At 49.1% G+C, this 16,854-nt stretch overlaps 1 protein-coding gene across 6 annotated transcripts in view; it reads right to left on the bottom strand.

Moving 5' to 3' along the window:
* The window catches only part of CCDC57 (coiled-coil domain containing 57), a 119,157-nt gene that overhangs the window by 89,596 nt on the left and 12,707 nt on the right, over positions 1-16,854 (bottom strand). For all 6 annotated transcript variants that reach the window (XR_004054992.1, XM_030923178.1, XM_030923174.1 and 3 more), the window contains exons 3-7: positions 16,253-16,667; positions 13,029-13,137; positions 10,247-10,348; positions 8,928-9,085; positions 8,702-8,776 (exon numbers count right to left, since the gene is read on the bottom strand). Coding sequence is in view for 5 of the 6 variants with exons in the window: in XM_030923178.1 (XP_030779038.1) it covers positions 8,702-8,776; positions 8,928-9,085; positions 10,247-10,348; positions 13,029-13,137; positions 16,253-16,659 (851 nt within the window). In the remaining variant the exon portion in view is untranslated. The remainder of the gene's footprint in view (positions 1-8,701; positions 8,777-8,927; positions 9,086-10,246; positions 10,349-13,028; positions 13,138-16,252; positions 16,668-16,854) is intronic.

Raw genomic sequence — 16,854 nt, 5'->3', positions numbered from 1 at the left:
GAACAGCTCCGCTGACTGGTTTCAGGCCCCTTGGCAAAGCCAACCCCAGCTCTCTGCTTCCACCAAGTTGGAGAAGCTCATTCAATTATCAGCTGATGGATGATTTAAAATCATTCTTGGCTGGGCACAGTGGCTCACGCCTGTAATCCCAGCACTTTAGGGGGCCAAGGAGAGCAGATCGCTTGAGGTCAGCAGTTCGAGACCAGCCTGGCCAACATGGTGAAACCCAGTCTCCACTAAAAAAATTCAAAAATTAGCCAGGCATGGTAGTGCATCCCTGTAATCCCAGCTACTCGGGAGGCTGAGGCAGGAAAATCGCTTAAACCCAGGAGGCAGGGGTTGCAGTGACCCGAGATTGCACCACTGCACTCCAGCCTGGGCAAAAGAGACTCCGTTTCAAAATAAATAAGTAGGCTGGGCACAGTGGCTCACGCCTATAATCCCAGCACTTTGGGAGGCTGAAGCAGGTGGAACATGAGATCAGGAGTTCAAGACCAGCCTGGCCAATATGGTGAAACCCCGTCCTACTAAAAATACGAAGAAATTAGCCAGGCGTGGTAGCACATGCCTGTAACCCCAGCTCCTTGGGAGGCTGAGGCAGGAGAATTGCTTGAATCCAGGAGGCGGAGGTTGCAATGAGCCGAGATCGTGCCACTGCACTCCAGCCTGGGTGACAGAGCGAGACTCCGTCTCAAAATACATACATACATACATACATACATACATACATACATACATACAAACATACACATAAAATAATTCTTGAGGGGAAGTCACCAGTTGGTCGTTGGCATATAACTTGGAAGTAGTTCAGAGCACGTGTGATGTTGCCATAAGGGGCTCCACTCCCGTCTGATCATGCATGTGAGGGTCAGGCTCTCACGAACTGACTTGGGGGAAGCCCCACAGGTCTCAGTAGAAGGAGCCTTCCCAATAATATTTTACATTTTACTTAACGATTACTGAATTTTATGGCATCTTGTATTGTTTTAGCACATGTATACCAACAATTACAAGAGTATCTTAATTAAAAGCCTTTCTGAACACTTGGAGCCTTGTGACCCCAGCAAATTTTATTTTTAGTTTATATGATCATATCTAGTAAATACTATATCATATAATTTATATGACTATTTTGCTGTTACAGATGATTGACTTCAAATGTATTCAAACACAAAAAATATATTCGTATAAGATTCTGTGGGGAAGAGGGATGGAAATAGTTCAAGGGGAAAAAGGAATGATGTACATTTTCTGACGGCTACAGCAAGGCTGGTTCAGGTAGTTTTCTGAGATCGATGACAGTGGTGTTTTGTTTTGGTTTTTGAGATGCAGTCTGTCTCTTTAGCAGACTTCACCATGTGGGCCAGGCTGGTCTCGAACTCCTGACCTCAAGTGATCCACTCGCCTTGGCCTCCCAAAGTGCTAGGATTACAGGAGTGAGCCACCGGCCTTGTTAGTGGATATTAAATCATTATGGTATTTAGATTAGAATTTATTATTATTATTTTTTTGAGTCTCACTGTTACCTAAGCTGAAATGCACTGGTGTGAGCCTGGCTCACTGCAACCTTGACCTCCCATGCTCAGGGGATCCTCCTGCCTCAGCCTCCCAAGTAGCTGGGACCACATAAGTGTACCACCACACCTGGCTAATTTTTAAAAAAATTATTTGTAGAGACGGGATCTCCCCATGTTGCCCAGGCTGGTCTCAAACTCCCGAGCTCAAGGGATTCTCCTGCCTCAGCCTCCGAAAGTGCTACGATTACAAGTGTAAGCCATTGTGTCCCACCTACATTAGAAACATTCTAAAGTAGGAGTAGTTGGAGCTGAGAAATAAGAAAAATTATTTTAATTTTTAAAAATAAATATTTTATTTATTTTTTGAGACAGAATCTTGCTCTGTCACCTAGGCTGGAGTGCAGTGGCGTGATTTCAGCTCACTGCAACCTCCGCCTCCTGGGTTCAAGCAGTTCTCATGCCTCAGCCTCCCGAGTAGCTGGGATTACAGGCACACACCACTACGCCCGGCTAATTTTTGTATTTTTAGTAGAGACGGGGTTTCACCACGTTAACCAGAATGGTCTCCATCTCCTGACCTCGTGATACGCTCGCCTCGGCCTCCCAAAGAGCTGGGATTACAGGCATAAGCCACTGTGCCCAGCCTAAAAATAAATATTTTAAAGAGTGACTGAACAGTTTTATTTATTAATGCTAGAAATTACACTCATTTTCAACAATAGTTAACCCTTGAACAACAGGAGTTTGAACTGCAGGGATCCATTTATACAATAATTATTTTCAATACATATATTGGAAAAATGTTTTTGGAGTTTTGTGACAATTTGAAAAAGTTCTTAGACTATGTACCCTAAAATATTGAAAAAGTTAAATTGTCATGAAACCATAAAATATATATACTAATTTTATCATTTACTACCATAAAATATACACACATCTATTTTTAAAAGTTAAAATATATCAAAATGTATCAAAATGTATGCACACAAACACTTACAGACCTTACACTGGGCTATTTGCAGTCTAGGGAAATGTAAACAAACAGAAGATGCACTATTAAACAACTGCACACAGTTAACTCAGTCTGAACCACACCACGGTGGTCATTTCGTAGCCACTGCATTTCCTGCTATTATGGTGAGCTCAAGTGTTTCCAGTATCTGCTTAAAACACCATGTGACATGGCCGGGCATGGTGGCACTTTGGGAGGCCAAGGCAGGCAGATCACCTGAGGTCGCACGTTCGGGACCAGCCGGATGAACATGGAGAAACCCCGTCTCTACTAAAAACACAAAAATTAGCCAGGCATGGTGGCGTGCACCTGTAATCCCAGCTACTGGGGAGGCTGAGGCAGGATAATCACTAGAACTCGGGAGGCGAAGGTTGTAGTGAGCTGAGATCGTGCCACTGCATTCCAGCCTGGGTGATAAGAGCGAAACTCCATCTCAAAAAAAAAAAAAAAAAGAGACACTAATCATCTCCGTGTGAGCAGTCTGTCTCTCCAGTAAATTGCATATCCCAGTATAGAGTGACATCTCAAGGTTCTTCATATCCCAGTATAGAGTGACATCTCAAGGTTCTTACCTATTTCTCATTGTGTTTAGTAATACTGTAAACCTTCAATAACACCATGGGATCTATGCAAAGGGCCACCCGTGATGCTGGAAGTGAGCAGTGGAAAGTCATGCATTTACAAGACAGGTCTGCAGCTGCTGGACATTCTAAAACACATTAATCCAGTCTGCGTGTGGTGGCTCGCCCCAGTAATCGCAGCACTTTGGGAGGCCGAGGTGCCTGGACCACTTGAGGACAAGAGTTTGAGACCAGCCTGGCCAGCATGGCGAACTCCATCTCTGCTAAAAATACAAAAATTAGCCAGGTGTAGTGGTGCACATCTGTACTCCCAGCTACTTGGGAGGCTGAGGCACGAGGATCACTTGAACTCCAGAGGCGGAGGCTGCAGTGAGCTGAGACTGCATCACTGCACCATCTGCCTGGGCAGCAGAGAGGCTGTCTCCAAAAAAAGTTATTTTGATAATGGACAATGCCTCTTGCCACCCAGAACCCATGAGTTCAACAGCAAGGCATCGACATGGTCTGCTTGCCCCCAGACACAATGCCTCTAATTTAGCCTTTATCAGAGGCCATACGGAACTTAAGGCTCACTACACATGGCGCTCTTTGGAGAGGATGTCAATGCTGCGGCCGAAAACCCCACAGAGAGAAGAACACCTTGAAAGCCTGGCAGGTTTCCACCACTGAAGCCATCGTTGCTATAGAAAAAGCCACGGAAGCCATCAAGCCCCAAATAATAAATTCCTGATGAAGAAAGCCGTGTCTAGATGTCGTGCCTGACTTCACAGGATGTCCAATGGTGCCAATCAAGTAAATCATGGGATCAATTGCAATATGGCAAAAAAAAAAAAAAAAAAAAAAAAGTCAGGGTGCGGGGTGAAGGATTTCACAGCACAGATCTTGGAGAAACCCCAGAGCTGACCCCACAGCAGAGGAATGAACGGGAGACAACTCAATGGGGACAAGTGCTTCCGAACCGGTGCCAGACGATGAGGAAACAGATATAGAGGCAGTGCCAGAAAAGAAACCGACATCAGACAGACACTCCTGCAGAAGGGCTCCCACCACTCATACCTGCCTTGATTTTTTACCACGTGGAACTGTCTATGACATGGGCACTGAGACTCAAGTGTGAAAGTGGGATTGGCACTGTATAGAAACCTTTTTAGAGAAAGGAAAAAGTAAAAAAGTCAGACGGAATTACAATGTATTTTTGTCAAGTTACACCAAGGCTGCCTGCCTCTGCTGCGCTCCCTTCTACCTCCTCCACCTCTGTCTCCTCCTCCTCAACCTCCTCAATGTGAAGATGATGAGGATGAAGAGCTATAAGATGATCCGCTTTGGCCGGGCGCGGTGGCTCAAGCCTGCAATCTCAGCACTTTGGGAGGCCAAGACGGGTGGATCACGAGGTCAGGAGATTGAGATATCCTGGCTAACACAGTGAAACCCCGTCTCTACTAAAAAATACAAAAAACTAGCCGGGCGAGGTGGCGGGTGCCTGTAGACCCAGCTACTGGGGAGGCTGAGGCAGGAAAATGGTGTAAACCCGGGAGGCGGAGCTTGCAGTGAGCTGAGATCCGGCCACTGCACTCCAGCCTGGGCGACAGTGAGACCCTGTCTCAAGAGAAAAAAAAAAAGATGATCCACTTCCACTTAACAGTAAACATATTTCCTAAGATTTCTTTTTAGACAGGGTCTCACTTTGTCACCCAGGCTAGAGTGCTGTGGCACCATCTCGGCTCACTGCAGGCTCAACCTCCCAGATTCAAGTGATCCTCCTGCCTTAAGCCCCCTAGTAGCTGGGACTACAGGTGTAAGCCATCACACCTGGCTAATTTTTTATATTTTTTTAGAGAAGGGGTTATGCCATGTTGCCTAGGCTGGTCTTGAACTCCCAAGCTGAAGCAATCCACCTGTCTTGGCCTCCCAAAGTACTAGGATTAAAGGTGTGAGCCACAGTGCCCAACCTACTTCTACTTTTTTATTACTTTCTTTTTTCTTTTTTTTTTTTTTTGAGACAGAGTCTCACTCTGTCGCCCAGGCTGGAGTGCAGTGGCGCAATCTCGGCTCAGTGAAACCTCCACCTCCCGAGTTCAAGTGATTCTCCTGCCTCAGCCTGCCAAGTAGCTGGGATTACAGGTGTGTACCACCATGCCCAGCTAATTTTATATTTTTAGTAGAGACGGGTTTCACCATGTTGACCAGGCTGGTCTCGAACTTCCGACATAAAGCGATCCATCTGCCTCGGCCTCCAAAGTGTTGGGATTACAGGCATGAGCCACTGTGCCTGGCCTCTTATGATTTTCTGTTTTTTTCTTTTCATTTATTTTTTGAGATGGAGTCTCACTCTGTCACCCAGGCTGCAGTGCAGTGGCGCGCCATTTTGGGTCACTGCAATCTCCACCTCCTGGGTTCAAGCAATTCTCCTGCCTCGGTCTCCCAAATAGCTGGGATTATAGGCGTGCACCACTACGCCCGGCCAATTTTGTATTTTTCGTAGAGATGGGGTTTCACCATGTTGGTCAGGCTGGTCTTGAACTCCTGACTTCAAGTGATCCCCCTGACTTGGCCTCCCAAAGTGCTGTGTGATTTTCTTAATGACATTTTCTTTCCTCTAGCTAACATTACTTTAAGAATCAGCATAGAATACACATAACATGCCCAATGTGTGTTAATCAACTGTATTATCAGTAAGGCTTCTGGTCAACAGTAGGTTCTTAGTAGTTAAGTTTTTGGGGAGTGAAAAGTTATATGTGAATTTTTGACTGCATGGGGCTAGATGCCCCTAACCCCCTCATTGTTTAAGCAACAACTGTATTTCAATTTATGATTTTGAAATATGCTAGGTGTAGACTTAAAAACACACGAAGAGAAACAGTGTCTGTCCAGCTTCGTCATGGCCGCACGGTGCAGCTAAGCAAGCAGTCCTGCACCACTGCCATCTGCTCTGTGTCTGTTTGGGCTCGACTCTGCCTTGGTTTCCTCATCTAGGTATGAGAACCCTGATGGGTGCCCTCACAACGCGAGCCAGCTGAGGGCACAACCTCTCTCACCACCACCAGTAGGGTCTGCACAGCAGGCTGGAAAGCAGCTTCCCACTGCAGATCTGATTAGAAATAGCAAAGACACTGTCCTTGAAGTTCTTCTTGATTTATACAAACTGCACAAATATCATGTCAATAAAAGATGCAAGAAAATGCACCTGAGTCACTGTCCATCACCCGTTGTGATTACGCAGTATCTTCCTAAGCAGCCTATGTGTTTTTTATTTATAGTCACAACGTTTCTTCAGAAAAGAAAAAGGAAATGACCTGTGGGAGCTGACACAGAGGCTGCCCCTGTGCAGGTTCATGGGGTCCCACTGAAGGCACCCAGGCCCAGGATCCTCCCAGCTGAACTCACTGACCTCCCCTACCAGACCCCATGGCCTAAGCTCCCCTCCTGAGCAAAGCTGCCCCACCTGGCCCTGTCCTCTCAGAGCCTGCCTGGCTCCATCCCATCTTGACCTCACTGCCTTTCAGCTTGTAAGGTGGATTCTCCAATTGCTTCGCCAGGGCCACTGCCCCGGGACCACCATGATGTCTACTTTCTGGGTATCCCATGATACCTGGCAATGCCAGGCACACGGAGAACCTGCTGCTGCTCTGCCTGGGGTCACATGACCCACACTGAGCAACAAAAAACATTTCTTTTTTTTTTTTGAGACGGAGTCTCGCTCTGTCGCCCAGGCTGGAGTGCAGTGGTGCGATCTTGGCTCACTGCAAGCTCCGCCTCCTGGGCTCACACCATTCTCCTGCCTCAGCCTCCCGAGAAGCTGGGACTACAGGCACCCACCACCTCGCCCAGCTAATTTTTTTTTTTTGTATTTTTAGTAGAGATGGGGTTTCACCGTGTTAGCCAGGATGGTCTCGATCTCCCATCCTCGTGATCCACCCGCCTCAGCCTCTCAAAGTGCTGGGATTACAGGCGTGAGTCACCGCTCCTGGCCCAATAAAAACCATTTCAACAGGAAAAGGGCTCTTTAGAACTTGATAGTTACAGATCCAAGGGAAGAAAATTCTTTTCCCACAATAGTTTAAAAAATAAAGGTTACTGTATCACCAAAGTAGAATGGCTACAATCTAAAACTGATTAACTCGTTAGTAAGTAAAGCCTTGAAGTTTTAAAAGTTAACGTCTAACTTAGGTGTTAATTAATTAATTTTTTATTTTTTGATTTTTTGATAGGGAGTCTTGCTCTGTCATCAGGCTGGAGTGCAGCAGCGTGGTCTTGGCTCACTGAAACTTCCACCTCCCGGGTTCAAGAGATTCTCTGCCTCAGCCTCCTGAGTAGCTGGGATAACAGGCACGCACCACCATGCCCAGCTAATTTTTGTATTTTTAGTAGAGACGGGGTTTCACCATGTATGTTGGTCAGGCTGGTCTCGAATTCCTGACCTCAAGTGATTCACCCGCCTCGGCCTCCCAACATGCTGGGATTACAGGCCTGAGCCACCACGCCTGGCCAGGTGTTAAAAATTGTGTGTTTTGTTTTGTTTTGTTTTGCTTTTGAGACAGGGTCTCATTCTGTGGCCCAGGCTGGAGTACAGTGGCACAATCATGGCTCACTGCAGCCTCAATCTCCCGGGCTCAGATGAGCTTCCCACTGCACCTAGTCTAAGTTTCTACGTTTTACAGCACTAAGAAGTCTAAACACCACTGAAAAAGTCCAAAGCAGGGCATAAACAGAAATCCAAAGCAAGGCTGAGTGTGGTGGCTCATGCCTATAATTGCAGCATTTTGGGAGGCCAAGGAGGTGGGTGGGTCATTTGAGGCTAAGAGTTCAAGCCCAGCCTGGCCAACATGGTGAGACCCTGTCTCTACTAAAAATGCAAAAATTAGCCAGGCATGGTGGTGCACGCCTATAGTACCAGTTACTTGGGAGGCTCAGACATAAGAATTGTTTGAACCTGGGGTTTGGTGGGGAGATTACAGTGAGCCAAGATTGTACTACAGCAATCCAGCCTGGGCACAGAGCAAGACCCTTCTCAAAAAAAAAAAAAGAAAGAAAGAAAGAAAAAGAAAGAAAAGAAAAGAAGGAAGGAAGAAAGGAAAAGAAAGAAAGAGGGCCCGGCGCGGTGGCTCACGCCTGTAATCCCTGCACTTTGGGAGGCCGAGGGTGGCGGATCACGAGGTCAGGAGATCGAGACCATCCTGGCTAACACGGTGAAACCCCGTCTCTACTAAAAATACAAAAAATTAGCCGGGCGCGGTGGCGGGCGCCTGTAGTCCCAGCTACTCAGGAGGCTGAGGCAGGAGAATGGCGTGAACCCGGGAGGTGGAGCTTGCACTGAGCCGAGATCACGCCACCGCACTCCAGCCTGGGAGACAGAGTGAGACTCTGCCTCAAAAAAAAAAAAAAGAAAGAAAGAAAGACAGAAGAAAGAGAGAGAGAGAGAAAGAAAAGAAAAGAAAAGAGAAACAAAGAAATGCAAAGCAGCGGGCTCCCAGGCCCCAACCCCTGGAGTGGGACCCTCTGCTCCCTGGGGCATCAGCACAATGGTTCCACTTCCCTCCTCTCCTGGGAGCACTGACATGCAGCACGATGTTGGGAGGTGAAACACTCACTTCCTCTTAAATGTTTCCTCTTCCTTCTTCCTGGTTAGCTGCACAGAGTGAAGTTTATCCTCTAAGTCCTTTACCCTGAAAAAAACCAAATATTTGTGGAAGGAGCAAGTGAGATGAAAGCAAAGGCCAGCCTGGAATGAGCAGAAAAGGTAGAATCCCCCAGACTCTGGTCCTGGCCTGCGAGGCTGCCACAGAGCAGGCCTCAGGAGATGAAGTACTCACGCACCGGGCGCAGTTCATGGCCTCCAGGTCCCGGAGCTCCGCGGCTCGACTCTGGAGCTTCCTCTCCAGCTCGGCGTTGGTGGCCTCTGCCCTCTGCAGACTCTCTGCAGCCTTTGCCCCGGCTTCCTTCAGAGCCTCCAGCTCTTTGTGCAGTAGTTTAACCTTTGAATGATAAAAAAGAGTTCAAAATGAGGCGATAATTAGAAGACACTGAGGCATTAGGGGTACATATTGCCATTTTATCAGGATTGGGAGGGAGAAGAAAAATGAAAATTCAAGAAGCAAAGAAGCAGTAAAAGAGTGAGAATGTCCTAACAGAACTCAAATGAGACTCAATGACTTTTTTTTTTTTTTTTGAGACAGAGTCTCGTTCTGTTGCCCAGGCTGGAGTGCAATGGCGCGATCTCGGCTCACTACAACCTCCCCTTCCTGGGTTCAAGCAATTCTCCTGCCTTAGCCTCATGAGTAGCTAGGATTACAGGCATCCACCACCACACCCAACTAATTTTTGTATTTTTAGTAGAGACAGCGTTTCCCCATGTTGGCCAGGCTGGTCTCGAACTCCTGACCTCAGGTGATCCACCTGCCTCAGCCTCCCAATGTGCTGGGATTACAGGTATGAGCCACCACGCCTGGCCTTCACTGACCCCCCTGACAGCACTCAGTACCCCACCAAAATCAGTCCATTAGGGTGCCCTAATACCCTAATTGGTCCAAGCCCAACAGACCAATTTAATTGCACTTCATTTCTTAGCACATAATTTGCACGTTATTTAAACAAGGAAATTAAACACAAAGCCAGGGGTCTAGGAAGGGGCTCGGTGCTGAGCAAGCCACTTGAGCTGCACACTGAGCTCTTCGGTACCTTCCCGGGCCTGTTTCCCAGCCTGTAAGCCACGGGTGGTGACGATGGCTGCTGCACCCAAGTCAGCCGACATGAGGACCGGGCTGCGCCCGGCCTGAGTTGCACCGGCCTGAGCTGCACCCGGCCTCGCAGGCGTTGAGACTCAGCTCTTGCTTTTACCTACTGATCTGCGTATTATGATGCCACCACGGGCAGGTATCCAGGACTATGATCAACTCACACAGCAGATGGGGGCAGAGGTGAACTGGCACCCAGTGCCCATCTTTGATGGGAGTGCCCACCCTGTCATGGGGCACAGGGCATCCACATGGCCCACCTGCTTGCCGGTCTGGAACTCCTGGGCCCAAGGGATCCTCTTGCCTTGACCTCCCAAAGTGCTGGGATTACAGATGTGAGCTACCACACCTGACCAAGGAAAAACCAAAAAACCTTCAAGACCCAAGGGTGTCCCCAGTTACCTTGAGCTCCTGGGACAAGGCTGTGTTGCTCATGCTGTCAGTCTGCAGACGGAATTCATGCTCCCTCTTCTGCATTTTCAATTCAAACTCCAGCCGCAGTTCCTGCAACAAATAGGTTTCATGGTGAAAGAACAGTGGGAACCCAGCAAAGACCCCCACCCATGTCCTGGGAGGTGGGATCCAGAGGTGAGCAGGACACGGTGGTCAACAGAGAAGGACCACACACACTGTCGAGGAGAGAAGCTGGGGTCAGTGACACCGGTAACAGCACTCTGGGAGGCCGAGGCGGGAGGATCGCTTGAGCCCAGGAGTTCAAGACCAGCCCGGGCAACATAGTGAGGCCCTGTCGCCACAGAAAAAAAAAAGAAAAGAAAAATCCTTATCTCCATTGAGTCGATTCTACCTCTGACAATAACAAACACCAAGACCTTCCAAAACAAGAGACAAGAAATCAGAACAAGGGAAACCATGAAACTGACAAGCATGTAAGACCCCAGTTTAGTAACTAAAAGGCTGAGATGCCAGCAGCAGAACAGAGCTTCCCAACAGCTGGTGCCAGCATCCCAGAGCTCACACAGGATCAGACTGTCCAGAACCACACTAGATGCGTGCCGCCCAAATTTCCCCTAGTAACCAAAGCTGCTATGTTAAAACATCACGTTTCCTTCCTTCCAGAGACAAGGCTACTATCCGAACATGATAAAAAATCCATGTTCCCAACATCTGAGATGGCTCTCCCTGAATGAGCCCTGCTGAGTCTGAGAAATTTGGCGTGGACAGCCTGGGAAGTCAGTCAGAGTTACGGCCCAACCAGAAACCCTGACAAGAATGGCCGTGCCCCGCCAACTACAACCAGCCTCAAATCGCCACTGTTCCCAAATGCTGCCGAGAGCCCCCCACCTGCTGGGCAGGACCACCCACAGCTGGATCCTCCTCAAACTCCTTCTTTGGAAGTGACGTTGGAGCCACTTGAGAAAGCCTCATTACTTAGAAAAGCCACCACTGGTCTCTGCTTGACCACAGATTTTAGATGCTGGCTTCATGCCTAATGAACTCCGGGTGTTCTCAAACTCACCTACAATCGACAAAGCTCTTTGGTCTCTGAGAATTCCAAGAGAAAGTCCTCTGCAGGCCATTTCAGAAGCAGCCTCAGGGACCTGTGAACAAGGGGAGTGAGCTCAGCACTTCCGGGGACAAGTGGACAGTCCACACGAGGGCCCATCATGACGTAAGCGTGGCCTCCTTCTCTGCTGACCTGACTGTGGCAAATTCTCAACACACTGGCCTATCCTACTATGACCAAGCTCCCAACATCCGACAGGACCAAAGAGGGGACCCTGTCACACCTCCACAAAGCCCTTCATCACTGCTGCACCTGCACAGACGCAGCCCCTCATGACACCCCCATAGACACAGCCTCTAGTAACACTTGCACCTACCTGCATAGACACAGCCACTTATTACACCTGCACCTGCATAAATGCAGCCCCTCATCACACCTGCACTTTCATAGAAGAAGCCACTATGACACCTGCAGAGACGCAGCCCCTCGTGACTCCTGCACCTGCAGAGACGCAGACCTTTGTGACTCCTGCAGACGCAGCTCCTCCTGACACCTGCAGAGCTGCAGCCCCTCGTGACACCTGTCAGAGACACAGACCCTCCTGACACCTGCACCTGCACAGACACAGCCCCATGTCATATACCTGCACCTGCACAGGCACAGTCCCTCATCACATGTATACCTGCAGAGACGCAGCCCCTTGTCACATATGCACACAGTAGTGGCATCTCTGACTGTGGTCTCTGTATATAAATCTATAGGATGTCTTTCAACAAAACCCCAGCACAACTGAGTCTCTTGGTGGTGTAGGCTGAGTTTCAAGAACCCCGAGGAGAAATTCGGTGACTGCCATTTGTCAGTTGAAGCATCTGTTTTTAAACTTACCATAATTGAATTCCAAATTCTTTTCTACAGTAAAAATTCATGTTTTTAAAATTATACTTTTCTAAAAATAAATTTAAAAGTTTCATCATTTCTGAGGTGTGCTGGTTAATTCCATGTGTCAAATGACTAGGCTACAGGCTGCCCAGATAGCTGGTAAAAAATTATTTCTGGGAGTGTCTGCAAGGGTGTTTCCAGAAGAGACTAGCATTGTAATTCACAGACGAAGTAAAGACGATCTGCCCTCCTAGTGTGGACGGGTGTCATCCAATCCACTGAGGGCCTGAATAGAACAAAATGCAATGAAGGGTGAACTCGTTCTCTCTGCTTGAGCTGAGACATTCGCCTTCTCCTGCCTTGGACACTGGGCTCCTGCATCTTGAGCCTTCAGAACTGGACCAGGACTCACATCAGTGGCTCCCTGGTGCTCAGGCCTTTGCACCTGGGCTGAATTACACCACCAGCTTCCCAGGTTCTCCAGCTTGCAGATGGCAAACTGTGGGACTTCATGGCCTCCATAACTGCATGAATGAATTCCTATAATTTACCTCCTATATATCTACACATCTCCTATTGCCTGTTTCCCTGGAGAACCCTGACTAATCCATGAGGAAAGGAAACAAGGAAACACCGTGGAGGTGGCTGCATGTAGACATCCCATCCTGTGTCCCTGCAGACCATCTCAGAGTGGCATCTGCCCCGATGACACCATTGTGCTCCCAAGGGGAATGCGGGCAATGAACCAAATGCTTGTCTTTTCCTCAGCCCTACATGATTTCAGTTTCCCAATGGGCAGGCGCGGAAAGCACCCAGGAAGGGCTGACCCAGAGGCTCTACCTGTCTCTGCAGAGCAAGCTCACCATCGAGCTCCTCAAGTTTTCTCTCCAGCCTCCATTTTAGATTTTCATATTGTTCCCGGTGGTGGTCAATCTCACCATTCTTGTCACTGTGGTAATAAAACAGCATTGAGAAAAGCCACACCAAATATTCAGCAGAGGTAATACATTTTCAAGGTGTACTTGACACGCGAAAGTTGGTGCTTTGCTTTTACGAAGCGGTGGCTTCAGTAGGACCCACAGGGTAGCAGAACTTCCAGCCCCACCTGGACCAGCATGCTACACCAATCTATAAAAGAGGAAATTAAATAGGACCCAAAGTCTCACAACATAAAACCCAAAATGTCCAGGATACAATAAAAAAAAAAACCTGACAACCAAAAACCAGAAAGATCTGATCGGTGCGGTGGTTCACGCCTGTAATCCCAGCACTTTGGGAGTCCAAGGTGGGTAGATCACAAGGTCAGGAGATCAAGACCATCCTGGCTAACAAGGTAAAACCCCATCTCTACCTAAAATACAAAAAAATTAGCCAGGTGTGGTGGCGGCGCCTGTAGTCCCAGCTACTAGGGAGGCTGAGGCAGGAGAATGGCGTGTACCCGGGAGGCGGAGCTTGCAGTGAGCCAAGATGGTGCCACTGCACTCCAGCCTGGGCGACAGAGCAAGACTCCGTGTCAAAAAAAAAAAGAAAAAGAAAAAAAAAGAAAGATCTGAGCTTGAAAGAGAAAAGACAATAGGTAGATGCCAACATGAAGATAACACAGACGCTGGAATTCTTCAACAAGGATGCTATAGCAGTCGCTATAAAAGCACTTCAAGTAATCGAATAAAGCAAATGGAAAAACAAATCTCAGCAAAGAAAAAGCTATAGCAGGCCGGGCGCGGTGGCTCACGCTGTCATCCCAGCACTGTGGGAGGCCGAGGTAGGCGGATCACTTGAGGTCAGGAGTTCGAGACTAGCCTGGCCAACACGGTGAAACCCCGTCTCTACTAAAAATACAAAACTTAGCTGGGCGTGGTGGTGGGCACCTGCAATCACAGCTTCTCCAGAGGCTGAGGCAGGAGAATCCCTTGAACCCCAGAGGCAGAGGTTGCAGTGAGCCAAGATCACACCACTGCACTCCAGCCTGGGTGACAGAGAGAGACTCTGTCTCAAAAAAAAAAAAAAGAGCGTGAGACTGAAAAAGTACCTGAACATGGCTGAAAACATCCCACGCTTGGAGAGAAGAATGAGCAAAAGACTTGAAGAGACACCTCACAACATAATGTAAAGCACTTTTAAAAGGATACTCCAAACACTCTGGAAAACAGCTATGAGAAAGTCAGCCCCCACACGGAGGGCAAGTGGGCCTCAGCTGTCCAAGCACTGCATGCGCCTGCATGGACTCGGCGTCTGGACAAGGTGCAGCCTGAGCGCCAGCCTTCATGCTGGGGACGGGAGCTTCTAGACACTCTCCCTCCACTCAGGGAGAAGCTGACCTCCAGCTCAACTCTCTAGCTCTTTCCCTGGACCCTGGGAAGGTGGCACACGGGTGTGTGCCACATTACCAAGCAGTGCTGCTTGGGTCAAATGACTGTTGGCTGGCTCTTTCTATCCACGCTGTTTATCCACACTGGGAGATGCGATAAAGGAACCATAAATACTGTGGGCTTCGTAGAAGACAGTGACTCTCGCTGGGGTACATCTGTTGCAGGGACCACAGACGTGATCCCTGTGGGCTGCTACAGGAGATACTGGCTGCGGAATACTGGCTGGGGCTTCTGAGCCAGAGTGGCACCGCACCTACCAACATGGGTCTCCTCTCCTTGCACCTGACCTGCCGCAGAAGGTCTCTCTGCTGCACAGGAGCACCTGGCGTGGTCCTGTTGGCCTGCTCACACCCATCTGAGACCCTTCTGAGCAAACGGGCCCAGCATACACAACAGAGGGTAGCCGGTCAGTTAAAAGGGTGCGGCAGAACCCACCACATTGACACAAAGAACAGACATCACAAATCGATCAGGAAAGTGCTGGACGCACATTTCGGAGCGGTGTGCGCAGTCAGCTCTCTTTAGGGCCTGGAGATGACACAACAGATGGCCTGTGGCAGCTTTCACTTTGCCATTCCACCACAGCGTCTTCTCTGAGAAATGACTTTCTATGATAAGAGTAGTTTACTCCTGTGGCTTTAAAAAGTGCTTTAAAAAGCTGCTTATGGACAGGTGCGGTGGCTTATGTCTATAATCCCAGCACTTTAGGAGGCCGAAGCCAGTGGATCACCCGAGGTCAGGAGTTCAAGACCAGCCTGGGCAACATGGCAAAACCCCATCTCTACTAAAAATACAGGAAAAAAAAAAAAATAGCCAGGCGTGATGGTGGGCACCTATAGTCTCAGCTACTCGGGAGGCTGAGGTGGGAGAACCACTTGAACCTGGGAGACCAAGCTTGCAGTGAGCCAAGATCCTGCCACTGCACTCCGGCCTGGGCAACAGAGCGAAACTCCGTCTCAAAAAAAAAAAAAGCTGCTTACATTAGAAGAATACATAAAACATAAAAAAAGTATCCAGGCTCCTGTTAAGTACAAACAGAGAGTGCAGCCGGCTCTCCTGACACCTGCACACACACATTACACAGGAAGGGCCTCTAACTGCTAATGTGCTATGATGAACCTGCGGTGCTTCCGAAGTGGGGGATGGAAGATCTTGTCAGAGAAGCCTGTCCTCCTTCCTTCCCTCCTGTCTCCCCAAACTCTCCACAGCACGGCTGGGTGAGTGGAGCTGAGGGGATACCAGGCCATGTGGGTAAGTTCCAGGGGCCCCATGACAGGCCCCACGACAAAGGCTGTAGGTTTTTATGTCGACTTTGCCTTAAGTCAGCTCATTTGGTTTTGAAATTACTAGAGACTTCATATTAAAATCATTATAAATTCAAATATGTGTTAATATAGATTTGTAATTAACGAAATAAATTCCAAATATTTAAACCAATCTCCATTAATTTCAGTTATATCAGAGCCCAGAAAAAGACAGGGCATTCCTGGATCCACACACATTCACTCAACAAACACACGTTCAGAGGCCACGAGGCACTCGGCCACTCAGACAGACCAGCCCCCGTGGCCCGGAATCAGCAGCGGGAGGAGTGGCAGTGAGAGTGGGCAGTGCTCGGGCGGCACAGCGGAGCAGGGGGCGTGTGGGGGCCTCCGCCAAGCGCTGCGGGGGAGGGCTCGTCGGTTGGTGGCTCACCTGTGGACGCGCTCCAGCTCCAGGCGATGCTCCTGCCACACCAGCTGCTGCTGCTGCTGCAGCTCCTCCACCTTCCTGGTCTCTCTGCCTAGCGCCTGCCTCAGCTTAGCTGCCTCTATCTTGAGCTCGCTCACCTCTGCCCGCCTGGCCTCCTCCCACTCCCTGGCCCGGGTGAAGGCGGCATCATAGCGCTCCAGCTCAAGGTCCCGCTCCTCCAGCACCTGAAGGTTGTAGACAAAGTCCTCCTGCAGGCACCGCAGTTTCCCCTGCGCCTCCTGCAGCTGGCTCCGTGTGTCCTGCAGAGCCGCCTCCTGCAGCTGGCTGCGGTGGGCCTGCAACGCCCTCCACTCCTCCTCCTTGCGAAGCAGCAGCTCATTCAGGGCCGGCTCTGAGTCCAGTGGCAGCATGGTGGCCGCTGCAGTAAAGAGAAGGCAGGTTCGGGGTGCACCGTGAGGGGCCCTAATTTTCCTTCCACAGTACCCACCTCACATTCCCTATCAACAGTTACCATGGCCGGGCACAGCGGCTCACACCTGTAATCCTAGTCCTTTGGGAGCCTGAGGCAGGCAGATCACCTGAGGTCAGGAGTTCAAGAACAGCCT

This window comes from Rhinopithecus roxellana, chromosome 19 (assembly GCF_007565055.1).
Source record: "Rhinopithecus roxellana isolate Shanxi Qingling chromosome 19, ASM756505v1, whole genome shotgun sequence".
NCBI classification, from domain to species: Eukaryota; Metazoa; Chordata; class Mammalia; order Primates; family Cercopithecidae; genus Rhinopithecus; species Rhinopithecus roxellana.
This window is presented reverse-complemented; position numbering and strand designations above follow the sequence as displayed.